The following is a 14,294-nucleotide window of genomic DNA, read 5'->3' on the forward strand; positions in this document are numbered from 1 at the left end:
AGAAACTTTCGTCGGAATCGACAATAGCTCACCATCAAGTAGACTTTACTCATGATAGGTTGATTTTATGTCATAAAATTTGAACTTCAACCATTCACTGAAAATGATTCATAATTTCATACAATCTAATGCACACATCTTTTATCACCTCCCCCTCCCTCTATATCAGCAAGTATATAAAATAAGAAGATGTCTATAGTATACACGCTCCGCAAATTAATAGTAGAAGTATGATTACATGACTGAATGAACAAATGTTAAAATTTCATGTATAAAAGAATAGAACTGAAGGAAGCATGCACACTTGGCAGCTTGAAATATTTCTCACAACAGTACTTCAAACATCCCTTCACACTCTTTGATATTATAAAGCAGATTCATGTAAACCTACACACCACATTTCTTATTCACCCTGACCCATTCCAGATTTTAATAAGTGTGTGGTTGGATTTTTAGAACACCAAATATATATAGACATAACTGTAGCAGGACTTGAGTACAAAAAAATAAAAGTAGGTGGTAAAATGAATGGGAATTCATGCAGCTGCATTTCCTATGGCTATAAAGTTACAAATACCAGAGAATTTTATTTAGATCACTTTATTATCAGTATTGTCTCGATTTTCAATAACATACATTCAATAATGATCTATTTTACATTATTCATTTTAATAACTTTGTATATTCTCACACCATGACAATGTGACAGCTCTGTATCTTAACCCCCCTTCCCATGTCAATGTCATGCATAGACGATATTACCATATTAGTTGTGTGAGCCATAGAATCAAATTAGTTCAGTAGAAATGCATATCTATAAAAGCATAAACAAAGTAATGTCAAATCATAGGATGTCTTATTCCAAACTAAACAATGCCTCAAATAAAGAGGCTAAAACAAGTTACACAAAGCAAAATGTATAATGTCCCTTGAATTAACCATGAAGGTCTGTAATTTTTTTTGTTACTATTTCAGCGTCTATTTTTGTTCTTCAGCTAACCTGAATCAAACCTCAGAAAAATCAACATGAACTTTTTTTTCTTGACTTCATAATTTTCTGCTCCTCAATTAATGACATTGTAATATCTGGTCATAACGATTATCTTTTCAAAAAACGTAGGAAAGACTTTCTTACTGGTGAATATCACAAATTCAAATACCCATTTGCTGAAGAAAAAACTAATTCCCCCACATACTGTATTCATAACTTTTTTTATACATAATAACTCTTGCAAATCTCCTTCAATTATCATCGCGTTATGCCAGAAAAAAATCACATCAGTTCGATATCATTGTAAAATTCAAATTTCTGAATAAGAGTTCCTAAAGTTTTTATACAAGCTATGTATCCTAGATGAGATGCTATCTACTGCTCCACAGTGCGGACCTCACCAGAGGCTGCTGTTCCAGGGGGTGGAGCCACACCAGGTGGTTTATGTCTGGTCATCTTACTGGTGTGTTCGAGGAGAGAGAGGCAAACAAATGCCCAGTTGTAAAGATTCTGGGCTGGTAGAGAACCATGCTTTGCCACCGCACCATGGGGTACATCTGCAGTTGCAACAAAAGGAGAGGGAAACATGGATGAATTATCATATCTTTTATATAAGTAATCTCAGTCAATAAAAATAGAAACTTGGAGAACTTGACTTCCCCTATGCCACCCTCATACTAGGGAATAATCCATGTTTGAGGAATGAAGCGAAGGTGATCTCTATCTTGCTCACCTCACATCATGTTGTAATTTATCTCAAAAAGAGTGAAAAAAGAATGTGTTCACACTTACCTTTAAGATGTCCAGAGATCATACTGACAATTCCAGGAATGTGTTCAGCAGTAGGATCAAACTCTTCAATCTTCTTGATCAGCTCGGGATTGACAAACTGAAAAGTGATTACAGCAGATGTTCAATATTTTTCCCTTCACTTCAAAACCTTGATGCAAATTATTTCATTATCTCTTTTTTTTTTACATGACAAGTTTACATTGAATGCTTGCATACACAATGAAAGAATAACTCATTATACAGTTAAGTTTTTACACATACATGTATCTTTGTGAAAGTCAAATCTCATCATAGAATCAAAGAGACTTTCATTATGATAACATATGTCTTATAATGTATAATGTGGATGAAAATTGCTTTGACTTATCAAATTATTTAACTCGAGAAGAAATCAGCAATTAAGGTAGAGTTCAATTCACAATGAGAATATAAATAAAGATATAGATTGATCAGATATAAGAATTAACCTGAATAAAAATTTCCTATATTTACATTGTAACAACTTCAAAGCATTCATTTTGTAAACCTTATTGTCTCATAAATTTCTTCTTACCTGTTTGCATGTATTCCATGCATCCAGCTCCCCTTCCTCATACTTATCTCTGTAGAAGAGAGCCAGGACAGAGACAAGAATACTATGGATGACCTTAGGAGGATCTTTGTAGCTCTTGAGTTCAGCAAAGGCCTGGGCATTCAGCTTACTCACAGTGTTTCGCAAGTCAGTTAACATGATGCGATCAAACATGATGTCAATACGGGATTCATCACTCCCCTTCTCAGCCTCTGCATTGTATAGAGAGAGAGAGAAAATATATTAAAAATTGAATATTTCATATCAATGCAAACATATACATGTAGTTCAGTTTCTCTTATTAAAAAAAATTGAGGGTTTGGATGGTGGGATGGATAACATGTTCTAAACAAAGACTGTTATGTTGCTGCCAGTGCCAGTTTTCAAATGCAAGTTCTAGCAGAGTAAAACTTAAATGGGGCACTAAACTGAAAGGCACTAGTGAGAACAGATAGGATAATACATACTTTTATCTACTCTCCTTTACAACTCCAGACAAAAACTGAAAATCACATGAAAATCCACAGCCAGGTGGCAATGACTCAACATTAATCTCTGTCAGCAAAGGCAACTACCAGATATATGATTGCCAACAGCCAAGCAAAAAGCTTTATGCAGAGTTGCACCAATATATCCAAACCAAACACCTACTCACCTAGGACAATCTTCCTGTCACCTCCTGCAGACTCCTGGGAGACTTCTTTATGAGCCGCCTGTAGGAGTTTGAGCATCCTCTGGACTTCCTTGTTCTCATGGCCAGGGAGTTGTTTCAGTTCACCAATGCTCAGGTCTACCAGGGCAACACAACGACCATCAATATCTCTTAGAGGGAAGGCAAGATGTCGCTGACCATAGGCATCAGCTGTCACAGTCTCAGAATTGTCCACTGTCTTGAAGAGATAATCCCTGGATGGAAAAAATTCAATTCATCTTACAATTATTATTGGTTGAATTCTGAAATTTAAGTTTACTATGTTTTATTTATGACTCTGGCAATAAATGAATTCTTGGTTGCATACTATCAACAGATGACTCCTCCATTGCAAGTTATGAAATATAAAGCACATTTAACTTCTAGACTACTAAAGACTTATCAAATCTTCATTCCAGTATTATGTTATTCTTATTTATATATTTATTGGATGTATTGCTCCTTTCCTCCTATATGCATAGGGCCTACATGGGCTCAGTTTATAGTTCACTACACAAACAGCTTTTCCATTATAGGGCAATGTCATGAAGTATTTTTACCTGAAGAGGTTTTCTTTGCGCTCCAAGCGAGGGGGGCGGTCATGAACTGTGATAGTTCCTTTCTTATCAGTGGTTATCATCCTACGTAGTACAAAATCATCAATCTGAAAACAAATCAAAGCAACGTAACCAATACATCTCTTGATAATAAACATGTCAAATAAATAGCCTTCATTGAAAAGTAAGTTAAGAAATTAGGCAAGTGTGACATTAATGAAAAGAGAAAATAGATATGATGAAATAACAATTAAATCAGGTAAGAATAGTACAATGCAGAATGGTTTCAGAAAACACTGAAAAGATTAATGCATATATTGAATCAACCCAATGGAAACTAGCCAATAATGCTATACATTTGATAGGCAAAAGCTCATTATACAATCTCTGTCTCCAACAGGTTACGCCAAGAAGCAAAGTGTCAACCAAAATAATTTTTTAAAAAGATATGAAATTAATAATTAGAAGACTTCAACCATTTTGATTGAGCAAGAGAAAGAATGGGAAAAGCTGCAGCATAAATTAAAGCCTGCTTCACAATGACAGAGTTAATAGTTAAAGTGGATTAGTGAATAAGCTCTTACCTTTTTCGAGTCAGTTTCCATGAAGTGGAAGACATTTTTCTTTGTCTTACCAAGCATGCGAGGTCTACGCAATTCAAACTCCTTGATTAGTTAAAAACATGCAGAAAATACAAAGAGCAAACAGAACAAAGACATGCACAAGATAAAGAGAGTAACAAGGACAGTGATAAAAGTGCAGGTGAATAAGAAATTGTCAATGAATGCATTATACAGAAAGAGTTCATGAATGACAGCTATCTTTAGAGAATATTTGGTAGATGAATTGAAAACTAGCACAGTGAGGACATAATATGAATAAGAAAAATTAATGAGTGAAAAAGACAGAACACATGATCATTGTGATAACACTGTTCAGAGTCTTGTTTCACCAAACATCTATCTATCTTTATATGACACCTAGATAGATCCTTGTGATTTGATTGGTTGTTTGATATCGATCATTCAGTCCATTTTACAATGGCGTCATCAACCGTGCAATTTTGGATCCATACGATTTTGTCCATTGCACGCGCACACCAAGACTGCAGCTCTTGACAAATAAATACGCATGTTGTAATGACGTAACAATCAACAGACCGAACTCGCACTGCATGATCATGTTTTGCATCGAAATTCATAAATTTCACATGAAAAAAAAAAAAATCAATTTTTATGTGTCATATAAACCAAATAATGAATGTATTTTCATTCGTGCAATGGACAGAATACTCCATTCGGTGAAAGATGAAATAATGATCCATTCAACTCGGCTACGCCTCGTTGAATGGATCATTTCACCTTTCACCGAATGAAGTATTCTGTCCATTGCACTCATAAACATTCATTATTTGTATAATATTCACTTAAATATCTTTGACAACATAACCTACAGCAAACAAGCAGCCTTACACTATACATGACTGAAAAAAGGCATGCTAAATAATTAGAGTCATGCAGCTTACATCATGAATATGGAATTGCAGAATTGGGGCTAAAAAGGGAAAGTGAAAGAAAAGTATTTGATTGAAAAACAAAGACAGAAAATTATAATTATTTCTGTATGAAAACCTAATGGGAATCATATGTCACGTTAGTATAACTTTCTTTAATAATAGGTGATTGAAATGAAAATACAACAATCATATGAACTATGTAAAGAGAAATAAAATAAGTCTGAAAGAGGAGTGATATTGGACCCTGTTGCACTAAACTAACTCTGCAATTAATGGCAAAACCAAAATGACAAGACTCAGCAGCCTATCAATACTAAAGTTTTCAAGGGAGTTACCATTCTGCAAATTTTATGCAATTGGGATGAGACTTGGATGTATAGCAAGATAAATTGAAAAGTTCAGTATTGAAATTACTATATATCATAAGGAGGTTCAAAGAACGACAACATGATGGGGAAGGGTGATAAGAAAAATGTTAGAGATTAACACTTTAATTAGAAAACAAATACTAATGTTAATGAATGTGTGTGAGGAAGCCTCACAAAGCCTTAGAACAAAGCAACACAGAAGTGAGAAATACTCAGGCACTCAAAGTTTCATTTTTCTTTTTAGTTGGTGTTCACAGAAAGACTTGTATTCATATATATGTCAGAGTGTGTGTCGGGGGGGGGGGGGGGTGCAAAGAGTCAAGTGCCACTAGATATCACACTTAAATTCCAAGTTGGTGCTTACACATGGCTTAAAGTGAAATAGCCTTTTTGTTTTGTGACTACACTTCCTATCAATGTAGGATTCAGGTTTTTTTTATTGTCTTTCAAAGTAATTCCTAGATAGATATCATAGTCGTTTTCTGTGCATATTGTTAGTGTGATTAAAAAGCTTTAGTAATACCTTTGAGATGCCCGTAAGAAAAAAACTAACGTGATAGTAAGACAGGTTGAAAGAAAATTAGTACCATGATAGAGGATGATATTGACCAACAATACCAAAAAGGAATACATACCTTATCATCAGGTTCAACCATAAAGACATTGATCTCTTGGACATGAGGACTTCGTCTATGGATCCAGGAGACTGCACTCTCTGCGATACGTAGTGTCTTTCGTCTTACGTCAACGTACTGGTAGGCTGTTGCAAATGCCTTGGCCACACCCTATTTCAAAGGAAAATAAAATATCTTTCAGACTTGTAGAGTTACTACCACACAAATCACTTCCAAGTACAGTACATCTGCACTGATTTTTCTTTTATCTCAGTCATATTATTGATACACGATTTACTAGTTTAGTCACCAAGACATTCTGTGCCAGACCAGTACTAGTTTACTTTATACACATCGATCATCTATGCACATTGAGGATAGGGAATTATTAAAAAAAACATGAAATGGATCAAGGGCTTGTGTGGATACCCAAAATATCTTTCATAGTATTAGGTTCTTCTATTCTCAAATCATCTATCAGAATTAAGGCCATATTCAAAGGTATTATCAATTCTTAAAGGTGATTGGCCAACTTATCTCTAGGAAGCTGATTTAACAAGTAATTGAGATATATCATGCAGGCAAAATGATGTGCATCGGATAGTTGTCAGTTATGAGAATCTCGGGGAAATCCTTGGTCTTGATAAGCTGATTAATACTATTACTATTACACTCATAGAATGACAACTTTTCAGTGCTGATAAACTTCATGAAATGGTGCCCTTGAAATGAGTGATTCAGGATTCCTTATTTGGAATAATATCTTGAAGGCGGAACTCACCTGGAAGAAGCTGATTTCATGTGTGATGAAGATACTCTTATCATGAGGGTCATTCAATGTGTCTATCCCCATCAAACCAAAAACACGCTTCCGGAAATCTTTGAGTGGTATCACTAAGAATGATCCTTGTCGGTCCTACCAAAAGTGATTAAAACAATACATTAAGCAAATAAATCAATGCATAGATAAACAGTTATTGAAACCTTAACAAAAATAGAAAATCCCTTTACATAATCCTTAAACTTTACTAGGATTCAGTTAATAATGACAAAATGTATATATATCTTTGGAAATTTTTTTCACATACAATATGTTAATATTTGGAAATGGTGACATTAAAAATGATGTATTAATGTATAACAATACTATCAATATCAATAGGTATGATTCATCAAATTCCATCTTAATACTTGTTCATAATATGAACCTTCTACTGCCCTATTCTTGATGGGATTTTTCCACTTTTAAAGCAAAACTAGAAGTATTTTTTAATAATGTAAAGAATACAGATAACAATGAACTGCTCATGAATCTGACATTTCTAGCGAACTAAATGGTCAGCACAGATCAATTTTCAAACGTCCATAATTCACTAATGCTTTTAATCTACCATAGAATTATGATACATTATTTACTAATATAAAGAACACAGAGAAATAGTGATCAAACATGTCAGAATTAATAATCTACATGTATAGAGTAAAATTCTGATATGAAAAAAATAGGAAGCTTTAAGAACAGCTTTATTAATCTAAAATAGAGATGGTGCGCTTGAATTAATTGCAGACAAAGTGAATAACAGTTAGACTTTAAGGAAAGTGATTATTAGAACAGAAATGTGCATCAATACAACTTTAACAAAACATACATAAACAAAAACACCAACAACATAAACACAATATTCTCAGATTAAATATAAACACAATATTCTCAGATTAAAAATGAAATTAATTTACTTATTTACATATATTGAAACTTTGAAAAATTAGACAATCAAAATCTTGAGGATAACCACTTTACATGTAGTGTCATTTATATAGAGTTTGAAAGTAAAATAAAAATACTATACTTGTTTTAGATTAAACATGTGATGCATTATTAATGTGAAATAAAGTTTAGTCTGAGAAAAATGAGATATATTAAAAGCCCTAATCTAACAGCTGGAGACAACAGACTTCTGTAGAAAGCAGAGATTGAAACAAACTCATCTAAAAAACTCATCATTCTTGGATAATATGGACTCTTATATGCAACACACCAAACTCTGATATAATCCTACACCAAGATTTCTATCAAAAGATCACTGAAATGTATGGATTCTAGCAGAACTCCAAAATATGAACACATTTGTTTCAATAATGTAGCTGAATGTGCAGCAGTATGTGATATAAATTAGCATAATGCACAGTTTTCCTATTAGATGATCTTAACACACCATGTTTTAAGCAGCAAAACCATTCAAACATCAATCCTCTAATTGATGTCACTTCCTGAACATATCATATCAAAAAGTGCATTTAGCAGAGAGTTAGTGCAACAGACAAAAAAATGAATGCAGGAACAAAGACTTACAACATTAAGTTTTTAACCAGATAATGACACTAAATGTCATCATCGTATCAATGAGCCTGACCAAATACACAATGAAGTGCTAGTACATCACACCAAATTTTTTTTTCACTTTATGAAATGTGCTAGTAAATGGAACAAAAGCAATGAAAGTGCCAATCCTAATCAGATTGCTTAGGAATATCCAGCTTGGAAATGGGCTACATAAAATAATTATAGCATAACTAATAAAGGAAATTCTGATATCTTGACAAGCCAAACAAAGACATATATACAGATGACTTACAGACAACTTAAATACAGATGAAATATTTTCTCAGACATTAAATGGATTTATTTGCAATATACCCATCCTATTTTAACTACATTGGTTATTTAATCACATTTTAATTGGATTTTGAATCTATATGTAAAAGTAATCTCCACAAATGGAAAATTATAAATTTCACTGTGTATTAACAAATGGGTTACCCTAATAATAATTTAAGGCAAATTAAGTAAAAAAAAAATTGGTATCAAACAATCAAACACACAAATAATGAAACAACAAAAACAAAAAAAATGTTCCAAAGTTCAAGTGGAGACTTCACTGCACACTAAGGGTTAGGTTGGCACTATTAAACACTTACTCTGGCAGGATCATAATCATCAATCGATATCTTCTTGTATTTCTGAACGCGTGCAAAGGTGCAAAGTTTGCAATAATAAGAAACATAGACCACAATACAATGTGAACTATATGACACATTTAGTCAACCCCACACAAGTCAAACTTGAATAAGTCTGAATAGGTCAAAAATGGTTGAGTCAAAGTAAATCTTGATCTCATCCATGTAAATTAAGTCTTGTCTTAGTCACAAATTATTCCAAAATTTCCAATTTCTTTCAATCTTTTGTACACAGTTTGTTGAAGACAATAGTTGTAATTTATTGTACAATTGATTGGATTTTACAGAGTACAGGGCATTATTGGCTGACCAAATAGAGTTGACTTATGTAAAGTTCACTGTATAACAAAGCAAGACTGCCTCACGTAATACAAATCATACATTAAGAACAAATTAAAGGAACAGGAACAGATGTATAATATAAGACTAAATGACATGAAATACATGTTCAATTTGGGGAAGAGGCTACTTATTCTGGGAATTTTCTTGAGAAAATTTGTAATTGCTAGACAAAGGGAATCCTGAAACACCTTTGCCACTTAGAAACTTAGATAGGACGTTTATAAAGATTCTGGACCATCTTCTGGAAAAATAATTTGTAAAGAATAATTTTTACAATTATAATAATGTATACACATGTGACTGATTTTAAACATAACATTGGATACATCAAATTCTAAGTCTTGTGGCCACACACCAACGAAAACAACAATGACCAAAATCAAGAACTGCCTAACATAGCTGTGAGGCAAAACACCTACAACAGGACTAAAAGCCTGCAACAACAAACTAGCAACAAAGTGTACAACAAAGATTCGGTACAAACACCAGCTGCTCAGATACAATTTTACTTAATTTAAAGTGTAGAGTATGAGCAACATGCCATGTCCATTATGACTATCCCAATAACACAACGCAGTAGGTGAGAGTGTTCCCTGAAACTAGGACAATCCTAGCATAATCCAAAGAAAGACAATGATATGAAAACTAATGACCAAAGAGCAGAATATTCTGAAACTGTATTCCATGTGTCGAAAAGTGAATGATTACGTTTTATAGACAAGTGTCATGTAACATGAAATAAATAGTGATTGATTATGGGTTTTATTTTCATGATTCATCATATACAATGAGATTAGATTAATCATAGAAATCAGCTCCATAATCAATCGCTAAGCTTCATGTTACAGGGTTCAGAAATAAGAGCCAAACATGAATGCATTAATCATCAGAGATGAATCCCCATTCAAAGTTAAAACCAGCCTTGAGTATTTCATGGAGGACAATATTATTTTGTTGAAATTTTATTGGTGTTTATAAATCCTTCTATCAAAATAATCAAGATAAATATTGATTGAGTGATGTCTCAATAAGTACCGTATTCAAATGACCAAGAACACAAAGACCACAAAGACTTAAGTTGACAAGCATGTTAGATTTTTTTTTAAAGAAAAGGAGGAGGTATGAATATGGATGACTGCTGACTACTCATAATAGGTAACATGACATAAGATTACATAAAAATGACACAGGTATGACATACTACAATAGGTACTACCACACAGGTACGGATACAGCCCAATTAGACACAATAGTTTTGAGAGGTTGACTATTGTTAAAAAACAATATGGCCCCTGAAATAGTATTGTGTCTAATGTGGCTAGAACTGTGCCTGCTCCCACAAACCATATGAATGAACAGTGCAAGACAGAATATTGCCAACCTCCAACATGAATATGTGTACAGTAATCCAATGAAAGAAAGAAGTCTTGACCATTTAATAAAACCAGCATACCAACCCCAAATGAAACTATCAATTGCGTGCCAAGAAAGAAAGTGAGATATAGGAAGATGAATGCAATTCATGCCAGTCAGAAAGAAATAACTTACTTCTGGTAACTAATTCAGAGAAACACAATAATGATAACAAATGAAGAAATTATAACAGTCATGCATTCAATGAAAAAGAAGAGGGGTTGATGATGTAATTGAAGAAACTTAGAAATCATGCTGTTTATGTGAGAGGAAATCATGATGATACAAGATTCACAAAATAAATGGGATGGACAAGTTTTTTTTCATTTCCATCCTTCTTGTTACCTCCTCGAGAAAAGATGGCCGAAAGTCTTCGTCATCCCATTTCTAGATCAAACATTAAATGAATTGAAGAATAAACTCATAATTCTAAGCTAAAAACTCTAACTACATGATATTAACTGGAGGACACATTCTTCACCAATAAAATTGATATAAAAATGGATGGATTTACTTTCAACAACAACTATTCAATAATACAAATTTCTACATATCAACAGTATGATGATTATGTACATGAAACATGATATAACATATGATATAACATATATCATGCACAAAAAAGTATTCTCTTATTAGTTGGGGAACACATTTTGGGTACAATCATTTCCAAATATAGTATTTTAAAATCAGGATGTGACCCTCTCTAACCCCCCCCCCCCCAAAAAAAAGTTCAAAATATAAAATGACGGATATCTTGGGGTACTGAAAGTGAAATGGAGGGCAGGTATACCTAATATAACGTACCTGTATAATTCTTACTTTAAAAATCACCCCTAAATTATATCTTCACTTCATTAAATAAACGCAGATACCATGCCTTGGCATATGGTATCAGTTGGTGGCATAGTGAAAGATCATTTTTTGCAGAGAATGTTAAATTTAAAACACAGCAATGTTTTTTTTCTATCCATTTAATTAATGTACTCGTTGATGGTAGGTTTAGTAGGCTAAGAACAGCATCATGATAAGCTCAATTAATTAATGTTTAAATAACTTGTAAATCACTTTCGAAACTTCATACTACCATAATCCATTTGCATGGCTTTTTTTGTACAAGCTTATATAAATGAATCATAGAAACTCTGACTCTGTCACACAAAGGTTTGCAATCAAACATGATATAGTAATGACCAATCAAAATCAATGTTTGATGTGTTACTCTTCAACAACCCCACTATCAACCAATCAGATTTGGTTTAGGAATTAGCAATTGATTGCATATTTTTTTTTATCAGTGCCCAAGTAATCCCTGCATTAAGCCAATTAAAAAAAGGGGACTTCAGTAGTCAAAGGGTAAGAAGAAATATTGACTTACTTCATCAGCACGCTCAGGATTCCAGAACATTATATTACCATGGTTCTGCACCCGAGGGACATGAATAGGTTTGCCACTGTCTATAGATGAGAAACTGCATGGTTGAAATAAGAGAATACAGGGAAGGAGGGGGTAGAGGGGTGGAAGAAAGGGGAGGGGGTTGGTAGATAGATAGAAGTGAACATATGAACAAAACATTCAAAAACATTTCAAGCTTTATATTTTTATATCTAATTGTAGTTTTTATTATATTTTATGATAAATACAGTTGGCAGAGAAATTATCATTGTTATTAAACTGGGATAGAAAACTATATTAAAATTGAAAACAATGATCAAGAAATTAAATCAAGAAGATAAACCATCATTAAGAAGATTCATAAGAAAGATATATATTGCAATACACTGCAGAATGTATACATCAAAATGAAGATGTGGCAAAGATTATGATAAAATCAAAATGTGTTTAAACACAACAAATATGCATTAATTCTTGCTTTTATCTACTACGGTAATGCAATGTATCAGCAACCGCATTTGTCATGTCTGAACTACATAGACTCTTTTTTTTTTCAGATGACGAAGTAAAGGATAAAATAGGATAGGAAATCTTCACACTGAATTACCTGATCCCCTTCATATCTCTGAATAAGATCTTATTAAGCATGAAGCCAGCATCATCGGGTGTGGCAGCTACATAACGGAGGCAGGTCAGACCACGCCCAGGAGTGATATCATTCCTCTCTAAGAGACCAATGTTAGCACTGATACGCTTCCCTCGCCCATGCTGATCAGCATCCTAGGATGGAAAAGACATTGTTTGAACATTTTTAACAAGTTTTTATATTATGTGGTGGAGGGCTGCCCAATAAAATATTGTATCATGATATTACTCTTTGCATCATCTAAAAAAATACAATAAACTTGTAATGGTTGGTATCTCTACAACAGAAAAAGAACATTTTTATAATTCAATGAAATCAATAATAGCTTAATTTCCTGTAATTAAAAATGAGAGCATTAAATTGCAATCTTTGGTCTTATTAATGCTTTGTATAATGTATGCCTCTGCAGTTTCCTTTTCCCTGCAGAGAATGTTTTATCTTACCTTGTAAAGTGAGTTGAAGACACTCTTATAGACAGGTTGCATGCTACCAGCGCTCGTCTCAGCTGCCTGGATGATTGAAGCTAACCATTTCTTTCTGGCTTGACCTCGGATCCTCTCCTCATATGACCTCTGACAGGATACAGTAAAAATGTAAGATAGTGACAGTTTATAAAGGAAATGAAGGTTATCAAAATATTCAAACACTCTACTGATTTTCACAATTTCTTTATCATCAGATGAGATGCAAAATTCAATTTTTTGTGGCATCTATTTTAACTTTTAAGACTTGACAGAAGGGGTTATAAAAAGGAACATTTTCTAAGACAACAAGACCTTTTTATCTGAAACTGAGGAAATTAGGAGGAACTTGTATAATCACGTTTCATGCAAGCACCAATTCATCACATTTCACAAAACTGTACACTTATTATTGGACCTTTCTCATTGTACATGCTCTCCATCTAAAATAAAAATGAACCTCCTAAAATAATGTCATGTCATTCCATTTATCCTGATGTAGACAGTTTCGAACACCCAGCAACAATGTAGCCAGAGGCACCAGTGAGAGGATAGTCCGAGAAAATAATTGTCAAACTCAACAATCTACATAAATATGAAGAATCCAGGAAGAGAACAGATGCATCATTTTCAATAAATTGATTTTCAAGCACTTGCATCTATTTTCATCCAATTACCTAGTCAGTAAAATTGGGATATGATACCTCCAAGATTCTGAACTCGGGTTTAAATTAAACCCTTGTTTAAAGTTGTGGTTTAACTATGGGAATCCAATTGGAGCACAAATCCCTAACAGTAAACATTCAATTTATTAACTCATATGGCACCCAAATTGTTCATAATTGTCTGGGAATGATAACTGAAGTATAGTTCTTCATTACGAAAGCAAAAGGAAACAAAATAGTAAACATAAGAAAT

General features: G+C 33.4%; 1 protein-coding gene across 9 annotated transcripts in view; it reads right to left on the reverse strand.

Moving 5' to 3' along the window:
• Positions 1–1,112: 1,112 nt before the first annotated feature.
• The window catches only part of LOC129254890 (EF-hand calcium-binding domain-containing protein 5-like), a 28,370-nt gene continuing 15,188 nt past the window's right edge, over positions 1,113–14,294 (reverse strand). For 2 of the 9 annotated variants that reach the window (XM_054893431.2, XM_054893427.2), the window contains exons 12-23: positions 13,359–13,487; positions 12,877–13,049; positions 12,252–12,345; positions 11,219–11,260; positions 9,080–9,121; positions 6,882–7,016; positions 6,122–6,271; positions 3,606–3,709; positions 3,010–3,260; positions 2,337–2,566; positions 1,784–1,880; positions 1,113–1,548 (exon numbers count right to left, since the gene is read on the reverse strand). In XM_054893431.2, the coding sequence (XP_054749406.2) occupies positions 1,367–1,548; positions 1,784–1,880; positions 2,337–2,566; positions 3,010–3,260; positions 3,606–3,709; positions 6,122–6,271; positions 6,882–7,016; positions 9,080–9,121; positions 11,219–11,260; positions 12,252–12,345; positions 12,877–13,049; positions 13,359–13,487 (1,629 nt within the window). In that variant the 3' untranslated portion in view covers positions 1,113–1,366. Of the gene's footprint in view, positions 1,549–1,783; positions 1,881–2,336; positions 2,567–3,009; positions 3,261–3,605; positions 3,710–6,121; positions 6,272–6,881; positions 7,017–9,079; positions 9,122–10,585; positions 11,018–11,218; positions 11,261–12,251; positions 12,346–12,876; positions 13,050–13,358; positions 13,488–14,294 lie in introns of those variants that run through there. The other 7 variants (XM_064108644.1, XM_054893429.2, XM_064108650.1 and 4 more) reach the window with 4 other exon arrangements.

This window comes from Lytechinus pictus, chromosome 2, assembly GCF_037042905.1.
Source record: "Lytechinus pictus isolate F3 Inbred chromosome 2, Lp3.0, whole genome shotgun sequence".
Classification (NCBI taxonomy): Eukaryota; Metazoa; Echinodermata; class Echinoidea; order Temnopleuroida; family Toxopneustidae; genus Lytechinus; species Lytechinus pictus.